The sequence below is a fragment of the Trachinotus anak genome, unplaced genomic scaffold, assembly GCF_046630095.1.
Source record: "Trachinotus anak isolate AG129_WGS33_773 ecotype Australia unplaced genomic scaffold, CSIRO_AGI_Tana_v1 ptg000019l, whole genome shotgun sequence".
Taxonomy (NCBI): Eukaryota; Metazoa; Chordata; class Actinopteri; order Carangiformes; family Carangidae; genus Trachinotus; species Trachinotus anak.
The window spans coordinates 15464414-15485616 of record NW_027273870.1 but is presented as its reverse complement, the minus strand read 5'-3'; the positions used below and the strand labels follow the sequence as shown (position 1 = coordinate 15485616).

The 21203-nt window shown below is 42.4% G+C and overlaps 1 protein-coding gene across 4 annotated transcripts in view; it reads right to left on the bottom strand.

The window, feature by feature from the left end:
- The window catches only part of adgrl3.1 (adhesion G protein-coupled receptor L3.1), a 108405-nt gene that overhangs the window by 11356 nt on the left and 75846 nt on the right, over positions 1 to 21203 (bottom strand). For all 4 annotated transcript variants that reach the window (XM_071503395.1, XM_071503393.1, XM_071503392.1 and 1 more), the window contains 8 exons: positions 17536 to 17719; positions 13481 to 13603; positions 13113 to 13318; positions 11342 to 11518; positions 10153 to 10362; positions 5640 to 5860; positions 2744 to 2810; positions 1606 to 1697 (listed from right to left, as the gene is read on the bottom strand). In XM_071503395.1, the coding sequence (XP_071359496.1) occupies positions 1606 to 1697; positions 2744 to 2810; positions 5640 to 5860; positions 10153 to 10362; positions 11342 to 11518; positions 13113 to 13318; positions 13481 to 13603; positions 17536 to 17719 (1280 nt within the window). The remainder of the gene's footprint in view (positions 1 to 1605; positions 1698 to 2743; positions 2811 to 5639; positions 5861 to 10152; positions 10363 to 11341; positions 11519 to 13112; positions 13319 to 13480; positions 13604 to 17535; positions 17720 to 21203) is intronic.

Genomic DNA, 21203 nt, shown 5'->3' with positions numbered 1-21203 from the left:
TCTCCCTCCAGTGCTCCCTTGAGTCATGGTTTCTCTCTCAGCTCTGTGTGCCCTCATCACATCTCACCATTACAATATTTCAATAGCACATTAGGTCTATAGGTCATAGGAGCTCACAAATCACACATGAACAAGTAATCCATTTTGCAAGGCAGGTTAATGGTTAATTTAGGGATATGCACAGACTCTAAGCAGGTTCTACAGACAAATAAGACGACAAGCAAAACAATCAAAATGTCTGTAGGAGGACGACAGGCATCTGATTGGAGAGCGGCCTTACCAGAGCCAATCCACAACAAAGACAACATATGATGGCTTGGAGTTAAAGAGACAAAAGAAAGCAAAAGGAAGAAAAAAATGATAAGACAAAAAGTGCCTGATGATGATTAATGAGTAAATGAACCAAAATAAGACATGACTAATGAAGTAAAACAGATCAAAATCTATTCAGCCTTCAGTGTGCTCGGAGAGACTAAGGAACCTTGTTAAAAAGGAGAAGGAAAAAAAGATACAAAAGCATTGCATTTCAAATGGATCTTTAATTTTATCTTTATCTGGCTTTTTGATTACATTCCCCTGAACTGCACTGAAGCAAAGATCGTCTGGTTGTCTTTATGCCTGGGACGCCTCCCACTTGAAGTCCTACTTACAACTGCTGTCATGGAAGATACATTGGCAGTAATATTTAAAGGATAAATCAAATGAGTAAGCCATGTGGTGATTTATATTATAAATTCGGAGCTGTGCCTCAGTAAGGCGTTGAGCTCTGAGCCATGGCATATTGTTTGAATTAGACTCAGCCTTTTGTCTTGAGCTGCACTGGAACGAGAAATAACACAATCCTGATTAGTTAGCTTAGCAGACAGAGTTTCAGTGGTCTGTGGGAATGAAGTCATATTTCAGTGACATTCTCTGAGGGTGACATAAGTAAAAGTGACATGATGAATTCAATGAGTGGTGTGTTAAAATAATGTCAGACAGAGGTGAAAGGCGCTTCATGCTAATGTACAAAAAAAAAAAAAAGGCTGATAGACAGATTTAAAATGGATAGTTTGACATTTTGGGAAATAGACTAATTAGCTTTCCTGCCAAGAGTTGGATGAAAAGATCAATACCACTCTCATGTCTTACAGTAAATATGAAGCTGGAGCCATCAGCCTTTGAGTTTAGCTTAGCTTAGCATAACAGGAATTCACCATTTTACAGAAGGTTGTGTGCAGTACCATGTCTGGCAAGTTACCCTTAACAAAACCACAGCTTTTCCTTTTTACATTTTGGTTTATGCACAAATTAAACAAACAAGGTAAATTAATTTGTGAGCCTTAGAAGTGCTGGTATGCAGATTTTGTTACCTTTGGACAGAGCCAGGCTAGTTTTTCCTCCATTTCTGATCTTTATGCTAACCTAATTGACTGTAGCCTCTAGCTATATACTGTATTTACTGTACAGGCCCGAGAGTGGTGTCAGTCTATTCATTTTGACCAAAAAAAAAAAAAAAAGAAGTAATAAATGTCAAACTAGACGAACAGGCATACACAGGAACACCCTCTTTCAAAATCAAGAGTACTGGTGTGGTGGCAGAATGGTATGCACACATGCACTTACTTGATGTTGTCCAGACATCCAGAGTCTGGTTTGAGAATGGCCGTGTGGTGGAACATCTTATAAAGAGCGATACCGAGGAAGATTACATTCAGCTGAAACACACAGAAACAAACATGTACAAGTTAATATTCTGCAGCAATGAACCTAATTAAAGACACAATGTCACCACAACAATTCATTCACACACAGTGCATATCATTTCATTTTCCCTTCCAGCAGTAATTGGCTTGGGGACACAGTATCAGCCCACAATCAACAACCCTTTATGTGCTCAAAATACAGCAGCTTGAGCATCAGGGAAAATACAGCAGTCATTACAACCATCGAGGATCATTGTTATAATAGAAATCCAATTCTCACAGTTGCTGTCTCTTCTACTGCCCTGCCAATGCATAGATAGGGTAGTTTAATAATGACTCATCTGGGCCGTTGTGGTAGGTCTCCAAGGCTGTATATGTTACCAATGGGTGTAGAGTCATAACAGAGCAGTCCCACATGTACTGCTCCCACATACAGCTCCAGTTAGATCAGTGATAGCCTGGCTGACATTTCTAAAATGAGTACAGAGCATCCGTGTACATGCTGACATTCACCTAATTGGGAACATGTCCCATACCTTTCATTCTCTCGTTCTCAAACTCTGCTTTTTATATTATATATCTCTATATATATATATATTTGTCTGCAGTTTTCACTGATTGCTCTATGTATGGACTAGAAAAATGGTCAGATGAAGGTCCTTGATGGTCTGTGTTCTGCTTTTCACTGTGTAATAAAGTATCTAGACCAAGAGGAAGTACAGTGTCTGGATCATCAAATAAAAGAAACATAACTTTGTTGAGTTCTTATCACGATCTATGTGACGTGCATTGGTTTGTGCTCTGTGTTCCTCCAAAGATTCCAGCTTGTTGGAATATGTGCCCACTTGAAAGTTAATCCATGAGTGGGAATTATTAAACTGACATAAAGGTCCTTGTGCCTGCACTTACACTACAAAGAGCTCAGGGAAACCTTGTAGGAGATTAACAAACACCTTAACATGGCCTGTCATTTCTGCACGAACATGTGGCAGCAGTTCTACTCTGCACATGTAGCACGACGTCAAGTGTGAGTGAGCATGCATGTATGTGTATCTCACCATAATGATGAGCGTGGCAGGGCCTATGAAACTCCAGATGAAGTATGTATCCAATCGCAGCCAGCACCTAGAGAGACAGAGCGAGATAAGGAGTGAGGGAGAGCGAGAGACAGCAGGAGAGAGACATCATGCATGAGAAACAGAGGGAAGAAGAACAGGAGAGAGGAAAGACGCATAGGGATTAAAAACATGCTCCAGTCTCAGATGGATGTAGGGTAGCAAGGATTTACCATCAGAGGACAGGACATGCATCACAGTTACACACACACTCACACACACACACACACACACAGAGAAATAAGGAGGAAAAAAGCAATACATTACATGCCATACAGTATATCAAATGCATCACGATAGAGGGAGGACAAAAGGAATTGGGGTGGATGAAAAAGTGAAAGAGAAGGAGAACAGTGGGAAAGGTGTTGCAGGATGGAGAAAAATACACTACAACATACACACACCTGAAATATACATCACACACAGAGGGGGAGGCAGCAATGGATGAGCACCTGTGATAAATAAACCTTTACTCCCCCCTCAGGGCTCAGATATATGACACGGCCACATCCTGTGGTCGCAAAAATATGACACGACTGTGTTCATTTGAATACTGAGTTATGGATGCAGCCCTCATACCAGGCTATTTATGGAGTCTGGAGTGGCTGTGGTGAGGTTAAAGGAGAGGGGAGGGACAGACACACACACACACACACACACACGCACACACACGCACACGCACACACACACACACACACAGGCACACACATTCACACACACATTTAATATATGCACACAAACATGCACCTACACATTCAGAGACAGGGGACATGCATGAATACACATAACCCCACACACACACACACACACACACACACACACACACACACACACACACACAGAGGCAGTCTGACCACAAGGTTAGCATTGGTACTAAATGATGTACTGCTGTATGCTAAATTATATTACCCCAAACATCTTCACTCATCAATTGCAGTAAGCAGGGAGGGGGAAAAAAAGTCCCCGAGTGCCCTCCACTGAGGTCAGACCCGAAGGGTTGCAGAAAAAAGGTGCCAGAGAAGAAACCGCTGGAGCAAAATGGCCGACTGATTCATGACCAGCTGCTTTTGAATTATTAATCTTTCAATTTCCACCACATTAGAGAGCCCTCCATTATGGGTCCCTGACTGTGTCACTGTATCTTCCATTAGGGCTCCTTTGCTAAGTCATAGCCACCTTCATTATGGGACGTGAAAGAGACTCAGTGCCACTGGCTAATATGAGGGAGAATGGGGTGCGTTATGTGTCAAGGTGACACAGCAGGGATGGCAGATGATATTTGCAGAGGTTTTGTCTCAATGTGTTATGTCAAACATGATAAGCAGTGCCATTTTCAAGGCTGGACTGATAAATGAGCCACATAACTTAGTTTCTGCTTTTAATGAAAGGTACTTTGCTATGAAAATAGTTGTGTCAGTTTCTTTCAAACCCATGAGGTACATGGCCATTAAAAGCAGAAACATTAGCTGTCAGGGTGAAATATTATTTTGAACTACAAGAATATATTCTTTGATGAAATTAATCTTTTACACCCTCACTGATTTCAGTGCGATTTGTGTGATAGGCTCTATGTTATTCACCCAAAACATATTACTTCATTTTGCATTTTTACTATTAAACCACAGCTATTGTCTCAAGACAAGTCTCCCAGTCTGTTGGCTAATGGCATGCAGTCTGATTATTCATCCAGAGCTTGGCATTCAGACTCTCATGTTTTAATGATCATCCCACAATGAAATATTGATCTAAGTGGCATACGGATTGGTGTGGCTTGACGGTTAAACACTGCTAAATTCAACCCTTTCCTCGTCTTCAAACCTCTACTAGGTGACGTGTAGCCGGAGGAAAACTGCGAGGTCTGATCTAGAAAAAAGGCCCCCAGGAGCAGCAGAGAACGTGAGCATTTGAGCAGTGAATCATTTAACAGCCCTATAGTGTCCTGTCATTTTTCACTTTCTATATGGAGACGCTCATTTATTAGCAATTGAGATTTTTTGAACACAACTCTATGTTTTTAAATGCAACGTCCACACTGATAATGTCCTCTTTAATCTTTATGCTTTCATACAGTCAGAGAATGAAGGATAGGTCACAGACATGTATATGCACATTATGCACATAATATGCATATGCACAGTATGAATAAAATGCTGGCCTCTTATGGGCTCCTTTCAGAGTCACAGCATGAATGGAGTGGACAGGTCATGCATGTAAAACTTTTATGTTCACTCCTGCGCATTTGTAGGTGGCCTACCATGCATATATTTCATATGGATGAGATGCTGGCAGCCTTATTGTGGATTAACACTGTGTCTCCCATTGGACAAGTCAAGCATGAATAAGTTACCATGTGCTCTGAATGTATGTCCCCATCCCACTCACTACTCCACACTTCCTTGAGGGAAGTCAGTATGGATGTGTGCACACACTGTCAGACTGCTACAAAACTCCCTTTTCCATCCCTCCATTCTCACACTCTCACACTTAAGCCACTCCTTTTCCCCGTCAGTCTGCTCCAACGTACACCACCTCCTTCTATTCGCCAGTTAAATCCTTCCATATTCACACATTGTCTCTGCTGTGCTCATGCAGGCACTCTGTGGTGCATCCTCCCCTGCTTGTCCCCATCCTTCCCTCCCCCCCTTCCATCCTTCTATGCCTCTCTCCCCTCTCAACCTCTCTGTATTAACTCTTCAGAGGTGCCACAGCTTGTAGAGTCCACTGTGGCAGACACAGCCAAAATGACAGCAGGCACTCCAGCCTCCCTCCCCTCCCGCCACTCGCCCTGCCATCCATCCTTCCTTCACGCTACGCTCTCTTCGCGCCCCTCTATCCTTACACTCGGTCAGTGCCGTAGCTCCTGTAGTCCACTGCAGCGGAGACGGCCACTATGACAGCAGGCACTCCATATCCTGCCAGGTAGAAGTACTTAGTCCTGGAGTGTTCGCTCTCAAACACCTCTACCAGCATGATGTAGAGCTGCACCCCTTCCAGGAACATCCAGGTGAAGGCTGCCAAGAAGAAGAAATGGAGCAAGGCTGCGAAGACTGCACAGGCAATCTGGTGAGAGAAAGAAAAGATGGAGAGGATTTAAAATTTCAGTTACACTACACACAATACTGCTGAGGAAATACTTAATCTAGTGAACATTTGCACTGAAGAGTTGGTGGAAAAAAGACACAAACACTCGAGGCAACGAGGGTATGAGTCAGACTTTATCATATTCACATAGGGAAGGGAATGTAAGGGATTAAAAATTGGGCTACCAATACTGGAATAGACTGGAGAGGGAGAGGATAAGGCAAGAAGGAAAAGAGGGAACTCACAATCATAGTTCACCAAAACAGCAATTACAGGCAACAGAATGACTCAAAATCACTTCACGATAGCAATATTAGTCAAGTTTCCTTCACACTTTACTCCACGTCTGCATCTACAAGTCATCAAAGAAGATAAATGGGAAAATCCAAGTGACAAGTTGGTGCTGCAGCTTGTGCTGATCACATTTCAAACAGAAGGAGCAAAGCACTTTCAAAGCGAGCTGAGAGAAAGGAGGGGTGGGGCTGGGTTGGTGAGGAGGGCGAATTACTTGGCAACACAGTTGAAAATACAATATGATTTTTGTCAAAGCCAAGGATGAGAGAAATAAGTGGAACTGCTGCAGAAAAATGACTCAGTAGCTTGGTATGAAAGAGACAAAGCGCACATAAAAATTGACACATTTTAGAGCTTGTAAAAAGCCAGCAGTAACATCAGTTCTGACACTAAATAGTTGGGGGGGGGGATCTGTTTTTATGCTTTTACTAGAGCTGAACTGTGTGTTTTACGTGAATTACATAATCAAAATGCTGTTAATTTAGTTTGTTGTGAAATGGAAATCATCAGATATCAAATTAAAAATGTCACTGGTAACTGCTTGAACCGAGCAGTGGCTAACCATTCACAATGAATGGGTAAATGGATTTGAAATCACACTGTTAGAAGCCAGTGAATAGTGACGGATGAAGGGGATGTAGACTTGGAGAAGCAGATGATAAAATACTTAGACAAACCCTATGAGAGACTGTCCTGAATGTGAAAAACAAAAAGAGAGAAACAGAACATCACAGGATGAGCAGCGGGAGAATGAAAGAGGGGTATCAAACCTGAAACTGCACTGACAATTTCAGCAATAGGATAGGAAAAAAAGAGGGGTGCTTAAGAAGAGAAGGCAAATGAGCAGTGAGATTTGGCCCGTCACGTCCATGGCAACGTTCTAATCTAAAGAGTCACTCCTAAATCACTGAATGGGAGAGCTAACAGACAGACTTTTATAATGGAGGGGTTTGCAGTGAGAGACAATTACCTAACGTCTGAGAGACAATGAGTTTAGGGGGCGAGGGAGTCACTCATTTCCATTTCTAATGATCGCACAGTGTAGCTTACACACACAGGCAAAGACCCACAGACACGTTTCACGCACACACACAGGTGAAAAAAAAAAAAAAAAAAAAGTGGCTGATTATGCAAAGTCATTTACTTTTCCTGCTGGAATTACTGGCTTAACCGGCTGCGAGCTAAGTGACGCTGAAGATGTTAATGGAGGTCACAAATAGTCACCAGTAATTAACAGGAGAACGGCACGCATAAATACAGCAGCACACATGCATAACAAAGAAACATGATCCCTCCCACACAAACACACACAGATGCAGAGAAATACACAAACCTCAATGTCAAAACACATTCCATCAAATTTGTTTTGTCTCTTCATTTGCAATAAGAATGTTTTCTCATTGAGCGCTCAGCGGGATGCAAGGGCCTGAGGTTGCTCTCAGACTTCTTAAATACTATGGGGGAGATAAACGATACAGCCCTGAGCACTTCCTCCCCCACAGACACACACTTCATAATGATCCGAGCACTTCACAGATGAAAAGAAAAAAAAGAAAAAAACATGGGCTACCCCTAAGTCTAAAACTACAGCGTGTACATGTAGTCTCCTTTATGTTGATTATATTTGGGTGACCTTGCCCAGAGGAATTATCTCAGAATGTGTCCCATTACATTTTTGTGTGCATGCTGGCACCCAAATGAGGTTTAAAATCCTAATCCACGTGAATCCATTAATCTATGATTAGAATATTGAATGCGGACCATATAGATTTTACAGCATGGGCTGTGACGGGAATGCAGACCACGTGGACCCTGATGGTTAAGCCAAAATTGCACTGCACTGTACACCATTAAGGATGGAGCTTGATATTGGCTGCTTTGCTGATATGTTAGAATTGCTTCACAAATTGTGGCTGGATGGTTTTAAAAACCCTCCACACTCTCAGGGGCAGGACTATTTGTTATGGGTGTCATCGGGATCATTGCAGTTAATGATGCATTTGTTGTACTGAAAATGTACATCTCTATTCTACATTTACAAACTCAGTAGTGGAGGAATATCACACACCATATGATATGACAGTACATTTGATACATGTACTATCACAGCAAAAACTGTCAAATTAATCAGTTTGTCCAAATTGTATTTTATGTAGAACAAAGCTTCCTCAGCTATCACTGGTAGCAAGCTAATGTTGGCTGGTTAACAAGGTAACATCCAGCATGCTGTTAACAAATGGGTTAGTTTGTTCATTGCAGAGGTCAAGCAGGTCTTCTTCCATATAGCTCTAGATTTTAATATTCTTATTCCTCTTCTGCTGCTGTTGTGAGTTGCAAAAGCTTAGCACAGACACACATGAGTAGTAAAGGTCATGCATCATTAACCATGATAGATATTTCCAGTCTGGTAATGTTTGGGTACTGGGAGTTGAAAAACAGAAAAGTGACCAATTAGATTGTGAGTAGTGAACTAACAATACATTTATTTGCACAAGCTACACTGCAACCAGCAGCTTTAAACATTTTCATCCACAGATTAGAAATGAACCTGATTCAGGGCCTTGATAGGTTTGGCCATGACTCTAACTGCTGTGCTCAGAGACATATGAATATGCTGAATATGCTGCATTCATAAAGAGCTTTTAGTAGAAAGCATAGCTGACTCTGAAGAATAGGAATCATTGTACACAATGACATATAGCCAATACAGCCTGACACAGCGACCCAGTATAAACCCTAAGGTTGGTCTGACTGTCAACATGCACTATTTGACCTTCCCTGACCCCTGTCATGAGCTGTTTGCTATTGAAATGGAATGTCTAATATCTACCCATAGTACCTCTATGTTTTATTGGTAACTTCTATGTTTCAAACATAAATTTTTCTCTTCAACTTTTTATAAGGGTACCAAATAAAGAAAAAAAATATTTCAAATTCCCTTTAAAAGAAATTTCATTCCACACTTCTGTTGAGCATACAGTGCTGCATTTATACATGGTTATTCTACAGTTTAGCAGTGATGCGTGGACGCTCGGATCTGCCTGACAGCACTGTAATGTTAATGGTCAAATGCAGGCTGATCCCATATTTACAATTTACAAAACCTCATATGGGCTTTGTGTGTGAAAATTTTATTGCTCTACAAACATCCTCCTCAAAACCAGCAGGATTCCCTGCTTCTGTTGCCTGAGGGGCGAAATGACTAACAAACGCAAGTTTGGACTGAAGCAGTGCATAACGTCGGCTAAGCTAATACAAAGCTTTAATAGATTATCTGGTATATAAGCAGGTGCGTGTAATGTGTACTTTGCATTGTGAATCATTTCTGCAACTGGGAATGGACCAAAGAAGAGCCAAATGAGTTTTTGTACTCTACAAATTAATTATATTTCGGTTACTTTGTCGTTCAAGATGCCGGTAGACTAATGTTGTTGCAATGTTTTTGCCTCCTTTTTTTGCCTTGTTTGGAAATGCTTTCTGAATTAGTGTAATATGATCAAGCTGAGAAATTGTCTAGCCCCTCTACCACTCAGCATAGAAGCGATGTCATGGAAAACGCCAGTAAACTCAGTTTTTGCTGGTTTTTCCCTTCACAGTTTTTGAGTAAAATGTAGCATTATCCAGGCTGTTTGGATACACAGATATGGTTAGTTTTATAGTCACCCAGAAATTTCTGGTTTTGATTTATTCCAGGAATGCAGCGTGTACCAGATCTGCTGTTTCTTATTCATGTAGCAGTTATGTGGTCAACCACTGACAGCAAGTTAGTAAACATTTCACAATCAACTCTGCCAACATTGCAGAATAATCAGTGCCATTGGTCGGTGGACAGTTATGCCAAACCTGTGCCAGCACAACATGAATAAAAAGGCCCAATTTGAAATGTGCTTTGTTAGCAAAATAATTAGAATATGCACACAGATACTGTATGTTAAACCCCGATTATACACACACAAAGGAAACCCCGCCCTTCTTACTGGCTGATCGGCCCTGTTGATCCCGACCAGGAACAGTGACTCAGCGATGAAGAGGCTGATGCAGAGGTTCTTGTGGATGGTGTTGCGGTCACTCTGCAGCCCACGGAAGAAGCAAAAGGTGAAGATGCAGATAAGCAAGCAAACCAGGGACAACAGGATCCCCACCCATGTGATCACGTCCAGGAGCAGGTCGTGCATGCTGTCTGCTTTCTGTGAGAAGAGAGGGAGAGCGAGAGAGAGACAAGCTTGAGCGGATTATTTAATAGCCACATACAGCCGCTATATTTCACTAAGTTTTGCTTTGGTATGCTAAAAACACACAAGTCATATTGTTGCAACACGAAACATACAGTAGAAACAGACACACACACACATACACAGCTCCCCTCCCCTGACTGATGTGAGTCTGGCTGCGTGTCGCCGAGCGTTCAGGGCCACAGCGTTACGCTGCGTTGCACAGGTGTGCTGGCTCTATCCATCAGTGTCCTGCAACCTGGCAGGCAGAGCAATGTTCAACATAGCACTGCTGTGATGGATCTACTGCTCAAACCCTCACACTGTGTTCACACAGTGGCTGCCAAGCTAGGTCTGACCATGACCCCTTTAGAAGTAACACACATCCTCTGGCCCAGAGGGAGCGACTGGGTGTCACACATTATCCAGCGTTACAAGAGCTGATTTGTGAAAAGTAGTTGGTCTTAACATAACAAAAGCTGGAGACAAAAGGTACTTATCCCACACACAGCAAGACAATGAGGTTTTTATCCTCTGCCCACTGTGGCTCATGGATATCAAAATAAATGTTTTCACTTTATGATCAGTCAAATATAATTTCTGCGATAAAATAAGAGCTGCAGCTTCTGTCCCAGATGGAAGTTTTTATGGTAAATTAAAATGTATCTGTTTTGGTAATCCACAGCTTCATACGCTGATGTTTCTTGTCAACCCAGTGTCATCATCAGGCTTGACGAATCAATTGTAAAAATTTATCTTGCCAAGTATGATTACTCAGGACTGAAGGCTCTGGAGAGTCATAATCTATTTTCCAGATGTTATAGTCTCCTTCTCTTCCTTCCCTCCTACTATTTTTCCAGGATGTGTTGACCAGCTTTGCCAGTCACTGCTAATCAAATGACCAACAACTGACCCTTTGATATCGCCCGGTAGGGATGGCAGAATGAACGCCTACCTTGACCTCCACGTGGGCCATAAGCACTGCAAAGCTGGTGAGGTGTGTGCAGGAGCAGCTGGTGTGTGTGCGATTGGTGGCCAGCAGACGACAGTCCTGCGTAGACCAGAATCCCATCATGGTGCGTTTGGAGTAGCTCCAGAACGAACAGTTGGGATTGAAGTTCTCTTCCGAATGCTAAGGGCAAGGGAGGAGGAGGACAAGTGAGAGAGAGGGAGGGGGAGGTAGAGAGAGAAAGAGAGAGAGGGAGGGACAAAAAGGAGGAAGGGTGGGAGAGCAGGGAGACAGAGAACAGATACTTAGTCATGGGGAGGTGGGAGGTAGAACCATGAAGTAGTGGGGAAGCCAAAAAAAAAAAAGTGAGAAAAATGGTGGGAGGAATTGGTGGAGAAAGGACGGAGAGGAAGAAACACAGAAAGGGAGTCAAACACACACCACAACAAAACAACAAACAGAAGGGACGGAACGAGAGAATACGGCAACAAATAAACACGGAGCCATGGCAGGAGGTGACAGTGCTGTGTCCATGCTTGTTGTGTAGGAGCTGCTTGTGTAAACTGATGACGCTGTGTGTGTGTGTGTGTGCGCGTGTGTGTGTGTGTTGGGTTAGTAAAGTTATCTCAAAATGAGCAATTGAAACAGTGAGGATTTCTTTGCGGCCAACAAGCTGGATCACCAACTGGATCAACATTTGCTTGTTGGAAGAGAAACTCAACAGAAAAATGGTCCACTGACCAAAACAATTCATTCAGTATGAAGAAACATGAAGCAATTAGAGCTTTACTCAGTGTGTGATTATTGTTATTATCGGCGCTGTTTCTATGTCATTTGGGATGAGTCAGAGTCCGTCAAGACAGGTCAATGTCAAGTATTGTCAAAGGCAGTTACAAGTCTCGATAAGCAGTTTACTTCAGTTGCAAGACTTTCAGATGTCTAAACACTGACCATAAATGACAAAGCATTTTAAAATGTTCTTTTAAAAACTGTGCTAAATAAGTTGTTTTTTTTTTTTTTTTTACATAACTATGACCAAAAACTTTCAGCGCCGGGGCATAATCATTAAATATTCAAGCTGCACGGCTATGTCTGTCACTGATAATTTTTTCCAGGTCAAAACACAAGACGTGAATGTTTTCTGCAGTCTGGTTTGTATCATGTCTCGTTTCACTTTTGAAAAAGGCTCGAGAAGCTAGGCACTGTAGTTTTTTTTACAAACGGAGGTAAATAGTGCATTTGTTGGGGTCTGCTGCCACACATTTGCTGCATTGCTGAGTATTTATTGCTCGTGTTCATGGTAATGAAGGAAAATTTCATCAAAACCTTGTTGCAAACACTGCTGCACTGTGTTTGCAACAAGTTTTTAGACAACAATGTAGCTCTGTGGCACAGAGGAGTAAGGTATTTAAAGCTTTGGCAACACAGACAATACTTGTTAGATGGAAAAATTAATTATTGGCTTTGGTCTGTCATGCTTCTCACATTCCATTTATGTTCTGCCAGTTCCATGTTTTCTTTGCCACTAACACCCCTCTACGCCTGTTTCGCTATGAATGTACCCGCCATCAGTGACTCTGTTGTGCTGTGCTTGTGGGTCTTGATTTTTCTCAAAACGTGCTATGGTCTTTTCATGGAATTTGGTGACACAAGAAAAACTTAAAATAACACCGGCCTTATCCTTTAACCCTGTTTTCGATTCCATTATCTATCTTATCTGTTTTTTTTTTATTATTATTGTTTACAAAAAGAAGTCATCACCTTGCACCTTACTTACCTGCAGGTGTTTGACAGTGAAGACCACAGGCTCAGACAGGTAGACCTTATTGCTCTCCTTGTTAATGGATGCTGTGATCACCGGGGAGTTGACAATAACAGAGTAATTAGGGTAGACCGCCTCACTGCTCAGTCTAACGCTGGCGTTCTCTGTGGACAGGTAGGAACCCAAATTCCTGTACAGGACAAAGGCCATCCTGATCTCACCTAAGAGAAGACACACAGGAAGACAAAAGAGCTGCACTTGATAATTGTTGGCTTAAACTGTGATGACAGAAATAGACTGCAAGATTGCAAGTGGGCTAGACAGAGAGAAGGAGAGAGACTTCATTGTGAGAGTAGGAGGGAGAGTGTGTGAGAGTTCTCTACCGTTCCTGCCGTGCTGTTTGAGAGTGCTGGCTGACAGCTGGATGGAGTTTCCATGTAGCTCTGACTGAGGGAATGTCAGGTCTGCAAGGTTCCCATCTGTGCTCAGCCTGGCAACTTCCAGCTCTGGAACACACACACACACACACACACACATGCACAAACACACAAACAAACACAAACACCCTGATGTCAAGTCATAGTATAGCACGTTACATCAGGTTTTGTTTTGCAGCCCCTTGTAATAACCATGTTTTCTCACTAAGTGCCTCACAGCAGAGCACAGGCATGAATCCTGAAGCAGTTTCGAGCTTTTCCTAAACAAAGAAAACGAAAAAAGCTGACACGCACCAAAGTGAAATAACTTGGATTTTTATACTAAAACAGGCAAGTATGTCTCCAGGCAACTGGTCCAACACATCGAGGTGGATAATCCAGCCTCTCCCTTGTATTGTGGGAATCTAATTTCACCATCCAGGTTCGTTAGCACAATCCTGATTACAGCTCTGTAATGTATTAGATAAAGTTTCTAATTAAGGACTAATTATACCTTTGGTGTCTTGCTATCTTGTGCTTCTGAGTGATTCAATGATTTAGACACTGCTTTCACGGCGAAAAACAGCTCCCTGATCAAATAAACAACACAAGGACATGCCGAAATGGAAATGAGAGTGGGAGAGGTGGTGGAGTGGAAGAGGAGGAGAGGGTGAAAGGAAAGGAAGTTGAGGAGGTCAGGGAGAAGTCCTGGGAAGAGGTAAAAAAAAAAAGAAAAAAAAAAGACGGTAGTCAGAGGAGCAGAATGGACGAGAGATGGGAAACGAGGAGAGGACTTGCGTGGATCTCTTGCGTGCAGAAAGAAGACAATGTTCTCTCACTGAGTACAATAGATAGGGCACAAAGGCAAGAGATGCAGAGGTATGGGAGAGAGGAGATGGAAGCAGGCTGAAGCAGGCAGACGTAAACACAGACACTGATATGCAAATACTGGCAGAACGAAAGAGAAACACTGCTTAAGTGTCCCTCACTTGCACATGAGCCAAACTAAACATTCAAGCTATGTACACACACACACACACACACACACACACACAACCACACCGACCCACCCACACACTTGCACGCACATGTACACACACATCCACACCCACCCACAGCGGCAGGGTATCAAAACACGCTGAGTCTAATCTAATTAAAGCATCCTTGTCATGACAATCCTCCTCCTAAGAAACACACTTGTTCATTATCGTTATCACACACGCACGCTGTTACCGCTGTTACCTTCAAATCACTGATTTGGTTCTAATAATAACACTATTTATTCATCTGCCTAATACTCCACCGCATAGGCACACACACGATCTAACATAATAATGTCACCCACAGTAGCTGCAGTAGCTGCGTCTTTTAAATGCATCATTCAAATCATTCATTCCTGTCGCTCACTGTCCTCTGGAAGGCAAAAAAAAGTAAGGAGGAGAGTAGAGAGGGAGGAGAGGGAGGGGGAGAGGAAAGTGAGGATGGGAGAGGAAAAGGAGAGAGATGGGAGGTGGTATCGGGCCAGTTATGAATAAAGGGGAGAGATAATCACGGTGGATCTGCCCACTGGATTAGCTGGAAGGGGAGATTAGCAGCACAAAAAGAAGAGGAAAGCAGAGACCAAATTTTCCACAAAAAAAGATAATTTCCTGTTTTAAGTTCTTCGGAGATGTGGTAGCCTACATCTCGATGACTGTTTATGTAACCATATTTATATGGTGCGTTCAGGAGTTAAAAAATTGGAGGAGACACAAGTCTGAAATTATGTAAGGTAAAATAGTGTGGGAGGGCAGTTGTTAGGAAGGAGCTCGAGCGTGAACAAGACAAAGTCATGTTAGGAGGACTGACTTTGTGGAATCCTCCATGTCTATACTGCCTGACTTTGATAGAAACAAAACGCTGTAGTGTTATTACCAGGTTGTGAGACTGAAATAGCAGTGATTTCCTTGCTTACTGATGTGAAAGTGAGCAAAACAAACCCTCAGAGCATCATTTGACATTCCACCACCACCATCACCCTCGAGCATGCTCTCATCCAGTCTCATTCTCTACTCATCATCCTCAGTTCTCTCTCTCTTCCTGCTCCTCCGCCATGACTTTTCATGTCTGATTGAGTGACATAAGCCCAGAGGAATCTCGTAATGGGCGAATGATGTGTAGGGAAATTTGAAATATTAAATCAAAAGTGGGGTAAACAGGAGGATAATCAAGGGAAACACAGGCGCGTGCAACTCGCTGGACTGGGCGCAGATGAAACGAGGGCTCACTGATATATCATCATCTAGAGGTATGAAAAGCAAAGGGGGCCTTTTGCTCTCCAGCATCTCTGCTTTATTCCATGGCCCAGTGATGAGAGGATCGGTGAGAGAAGATGAGAAGAGATGATGGAGGGAGGAGAAAGGGAGAGGGAGAGAAAGGGGATGTGCACAGCGCCATAATAACTAGCTTTGTTCTGCTTTGTCAATTCTGCCTCAAGTGAAGGGAAGAAAAAAAGGGAAAAATTATTGTCTCTGGCAAACAATTCATCCCTGCTTTAGAAGCCTCAAGGGCAGTTTTCCCCCGTATTTTGTTCGATTACGATGGGTCTCTGTGGATTTGACCCTTCAAAGTCTCTCACGCAACAACCTGGACCTCTTCACTGTGATCTCTCTTTGACAGCTTTACGCACATGCTCTGCATAATGGAGCAGACATGCGAAGCTGTAAATGCATGTAGTATTTTATACATGCTTTGCACAAACAGTTGATAATCTGATATAATGATAAAAATGTATATTTTCTTTCTTGCTTGCTTTTATACTTGCTTCTGTAAATCAAGAGGCCAGCAGGTAACAACGGAAAAATTTCTGAAAACTTGTGTGCACAAATCCATGACTAACCTTCCTCATCCTCTCACATATGGGGGGAGGCCTGCTCCACATATAAGATCAGATTTTGACGGTACTACACATGGTTGTCCTTCACCCTCCTTTAATGTCTCATCAGATAAGAGATTACTGCTCTGTTAATTCACGCACACAAATTATTAATTCGACAGAATGAACTATTGTGCTCAAATGATCAAACATTTACACCTAAAACATCTTGTCCTTTTTAACAGCCTCTTTTAAAAAGTGAGAAAGTACTTCAGAGAACACACATAATATTGCATAAAGCATTACAGAGATGTTAAGTGTATTTATCCATTATGCAAAATTTCTATCATGGTATTTTATTGTTGAGAATTTCAAAGGTTTTGTTTGTCTGTTTACCTGATTTTCATATTCTCCACACCCCTTGTAGGATATGAACTAATTCATCGTGCTATTAGACAACTCTTATATCTTATCTTATATGTATATATAGATATATATAAATATTCTTTTAATTCACCTTGCAGCTCAGCTTCATGTGCACAAACTCTTGCATATGTTTCTCTACCATCCCTCTAAGCCATGAAACAACAGCATTATTCTGCCCCATTTCCAGTCATGTCCACTTATGTCCATTCACATGTACAGCACATGTGTGAGTGTGTGGTTGCCCACATGCAGGATGATGTTCATATTTGAGGCACGGTGAAGTATACTTTGTTTCTCATTTGTATTATAAAACATAGATCTGAGGCAGCAGACTCAGTAATGCCTGCTGTCAGTGTTGCCTCTTACTATGATATTACATCATATTCTTAGATCTTTAGCAGCCTGAGCCAGTTTACATTGTTATAAGATCTGTAAAAGAAAAAAAAACAAAACAAAGAAAGCGCCGTGAAATCTAAGAACCACATTTCTGACAAAATAAGGGCACATTCTAGAAATCCCTACCTTTATTAGTTTGTATTCAGGTAGCGTCAACAAAACAAAAGCTTTCGTTCTAGCCGAGCCATAATTTGCACATTCAACACCTGAGACATGCCCACAGCCTTCAACGCTCAACCACTGTTCTGATCCAGTGTAGCAAATAGAGGTTAAGTGCCTTGCTCGAGGGCATCTCAACAGGCTCCTTGAGTGTACAGGCTGGAAGGGTACCCAAAAATGTACTCACGGATGTTGTCAGTGGTCTCCTGCACAGTGTCAGTCTTGAGGAGGTTGTCGGCTAGCATAAAAGCCCCAGTCTCCACAGTGTCGAGGAGCAGGGTGGCCGAGTGCAGCTGCTCGCTGGTGGGCAGCTCTCTCCACGCTGTCTGGGCTCGTGGCTGCAGCAAATTATTCACCGTCTCCACCATAGCCTGGGGCAGCAGTATAAAACAGCGAGGTCACATGGAGGAAGCGAACGCACCAAATACCAATCACCTTTAGTGGATGATGCTAATGCGAGACTTGATGCAAATATTAGCACAAATATCATTGCTACACCATGGTTACCGAGGACTGCAGTCTATGGGATGCAACAGTGAGAATGCAGTGGCTTTTCAATCATCATGTTAATAAGTCATGACAACAAAAAATGCAGTGCAAATGTAGCATTCCCATGCAGACACGACAAAGGCAAAGTAATGTTATTAAATTAAAAGGTACATTTTCAAAGTTGTACTTCACAATTTATAATGTTCATCCCCCCCCCCCCCCTGATCTAAAAATCAAGCTAAGCTAATTAGCTGATTGCAATCACCATGTGTCTACACCCCCAAACCTGGTTCAGTATTTTTTCTTTCTTTTTTTTTTTTAAGCAACAGCCTTATCTTTGAGTTGAAAAACTTGTGCTTGGGGGTCTGAGAAGAAATTAGAGTTTTATCAGATAATGTCTGCTGGGTCACATCCAGCCGTGCAGAACAGTTTTGAATCCCAAAATATTACCAAACTAAACGGAGAAGAGTTGGCTCGCAGAGATGAAAAGTTCCCTGTGAAACAATACTTATTTTGTCTCCAGCTCGCATTCCTTTATGCTCTTAAGAATTCACCTCCTCATTTTCAGACATGAACACCACACATACGCAGATACACACATCTTAAGAGACCCTGGGAGAGATAAAGAAACAGAGAGAAAAGAGAGCCGGTGGAGAGGCGGGGAGAGGCGGGGAGAAGAAGGGGAGAGCATGGGAGAGCGATAAAACAGTCCAGTGAGTCCATGGTGACAGGCGTCCACTGGGAACAAGGGAGGCAGAAAAGCGAACACAGGTGCTATCAAACCCACACATCTCACACTCCCCGTCTGTCTCTTTATTTTCTCTTTCTCTTGCTCTGACTGTAAACCACTCTTTCCACATGCACGCTCTCATCCTCCACTCATCTCTGGCTCTTTCAATGCTTCTCTCTCTTAAGAAGGGTGGATGGGAAAGTGGAAGAGAGCAATGCAGGTGCCATTATACAAGCAAAAGGGGGTCTCCAGTAGGGAATTGCAAGGGCAGGGAGGAAGAGTGAGAGACACCTGTTTATTGGCATTCACACATCAACCATTTGACTCCCTCCCTGCCCCTTTCACTCTCTTAGGAACAAGTGAGAGACCAGGAGGGAGGAGGGAAGACAACAACAGCAGTTCTTAAGAAGTGAAGTGTGCGTTTGTGTGTCTGCAGTGGGTATGGAAATCATCCTAGACAGAGAAACACTGTAGCTGGTGACTCATGTGAGTGTTGACGGCATGTGCTACAAAACGTGCAGTCGGCCTCTGGAATCAGAACGAATCCTACCTGTTTATTCTGGGGGTGTGATAGCCACATGTAGATACAGTATATCACACACATGAAATGGGTGCTTAGTCAACAAGCTAATATGATAATATTATGTCCTCTTTTAGCACTAACAGCTAATTAGCCGGGATGCATATCGGATGAGTTTGGGAAGGCTACATGTAAACAAAAACTAATTAATCCACTGCTCCAGCAAACAACCAAAATAAGCAGGAGTGGATATGAAGCACACACAACACGTAGCCTATACACGCACTCACAAATCTGTCTCTGTCTCCATCATTTCACTGACGGTGACAGAAGAATACAAACTTTAAAAGAAAATTCTGCTTCATTCCAAAGTGGATTGTCTTATATTTAATTTTTTTCCCTGTGCATTACGATAACACTGTGCTCACCAAAGCAAATTCGCTTTGCTTTCGAGGGGCAAGAAACACGAGCGGTCAGATGGTCAAAGAGGTTGTACAAGTTAAAACAATTCATCAATTAATTGATTAGTCAATTGATAAAACATCGTCAGCAATTTCGATGAAGGAGAAATGCCAAATGTGCTGGTTCCAGCTTCTCAAACGTGAGGATTTGTTGTTTTTCTCTCATTTATACAATTGTAAATTGCAAATATACCTGGGTTTTGGGATATTTGTTGGATAAAACAAGCATTTCAAAGATGTCTTGGTCTCTTGGAAATTGTTATGGGCATTTTTCACACTATTTTCTGAAATTTTAGGGGCTAAACAAATAATCAATTTATCATAAAAACAACAAACTGAAAAACAAATATTCCTCAAATATAGCCCTTAAACAAGCCAAACAACAGTTTGTCCAAATTATCCAAACCATTTTATTTGGAGGTAAAAAATGAGCATGTCTGAAATATGATAGTCACAGTCTGCACATGGATAATGGATTTTTACAGATTTACAGATTTTTGTGTATTATTGTAAACAAAGTATTTGCCTTTGTTTTCTCGTCGACATAATCTTGGCTCACCTGTGCAGTTGTTTGGAACCTGCGCATTTGTCTGACGTCTCATGTCTGTTACAGCATCAGATTTAGCAAAGTCACCATGATCCCTGCAAGCACCTTTCTGTGCACTATGTTAATACTACAGACGATGGAGGAATGATGGCCGACACCACATGAATGAGAACCAAGTTGTTCCGGAATTTCCATAAGACTTCCTTTAAATTATTTTTGCCCTGATATTAATGTATCGAGTGTGTACATATAAGCCCATATGCACTGACACACATGCCACACATACAGTGAATGTGTGCATTCGTTTAATGTGAAAGTGTGTGTGCTGCAGAGTGTTTGGGATGGGAGGCATGTGTGCTCCTGCGTGTGTGTTCTGTGGGGCTGTGTGTGTAGTTGAGGGTGTGCACAAGGGGCTGGGGGAAGCATTGCAGTGCATCATTCTGCTCCACTTGCTGTACAGTAGCAGCCCAGGCAACAGAGAAAGACAGAGGAGCGGATGCTGTGTAGGCGCAGCAGATATGACAGCAGTGGCACTGCTTTCCATTCACTCACGCTGGTGGTGCTGCTCCCGAACACTCACTTTGATGTGTTTCAGATAACCCCCCTTTTCTACTCTCATTAAACTTTTCATTGCTTTTTATTGAACTTTTGATTATCTTGCATTTTCAATTTCATATAATTTTTTCATTGAAATTTAATTCTCTGGCGCAGAGATTGCATCTGTAGAGGAGACAGATAGGTAAGGAGAAGAAGGGGTGTGATTTCCTTGAGGTCCAGACATCTCCACATCAGAAAGTCAGAGATGGAATATACATGATTGTGTGTGTGTGTGTGTGTGTGTGTGCGTGTGCGCGCATGTGCGTGTGGGGGGTGTGTGGGTGTGCCTGTAAGCTCTGGTGCAGTTGGTGACATTTCTATCAGCACAAGTATGAGGACTTGAGGGCTAAAATGGAGACAGGTTTTTTTTTTAGGGGTCTTCAAAGAGGGGAGAGACTCTGCAGAGACAGATAAGGATGTAGTTTGTGTGTGTGTGTGTGTGTGTGTGTCTGTGTGTGACTATGTATTACAGAGCAGGCATGCGCATGTGTGTGCACGTACACACAGCATG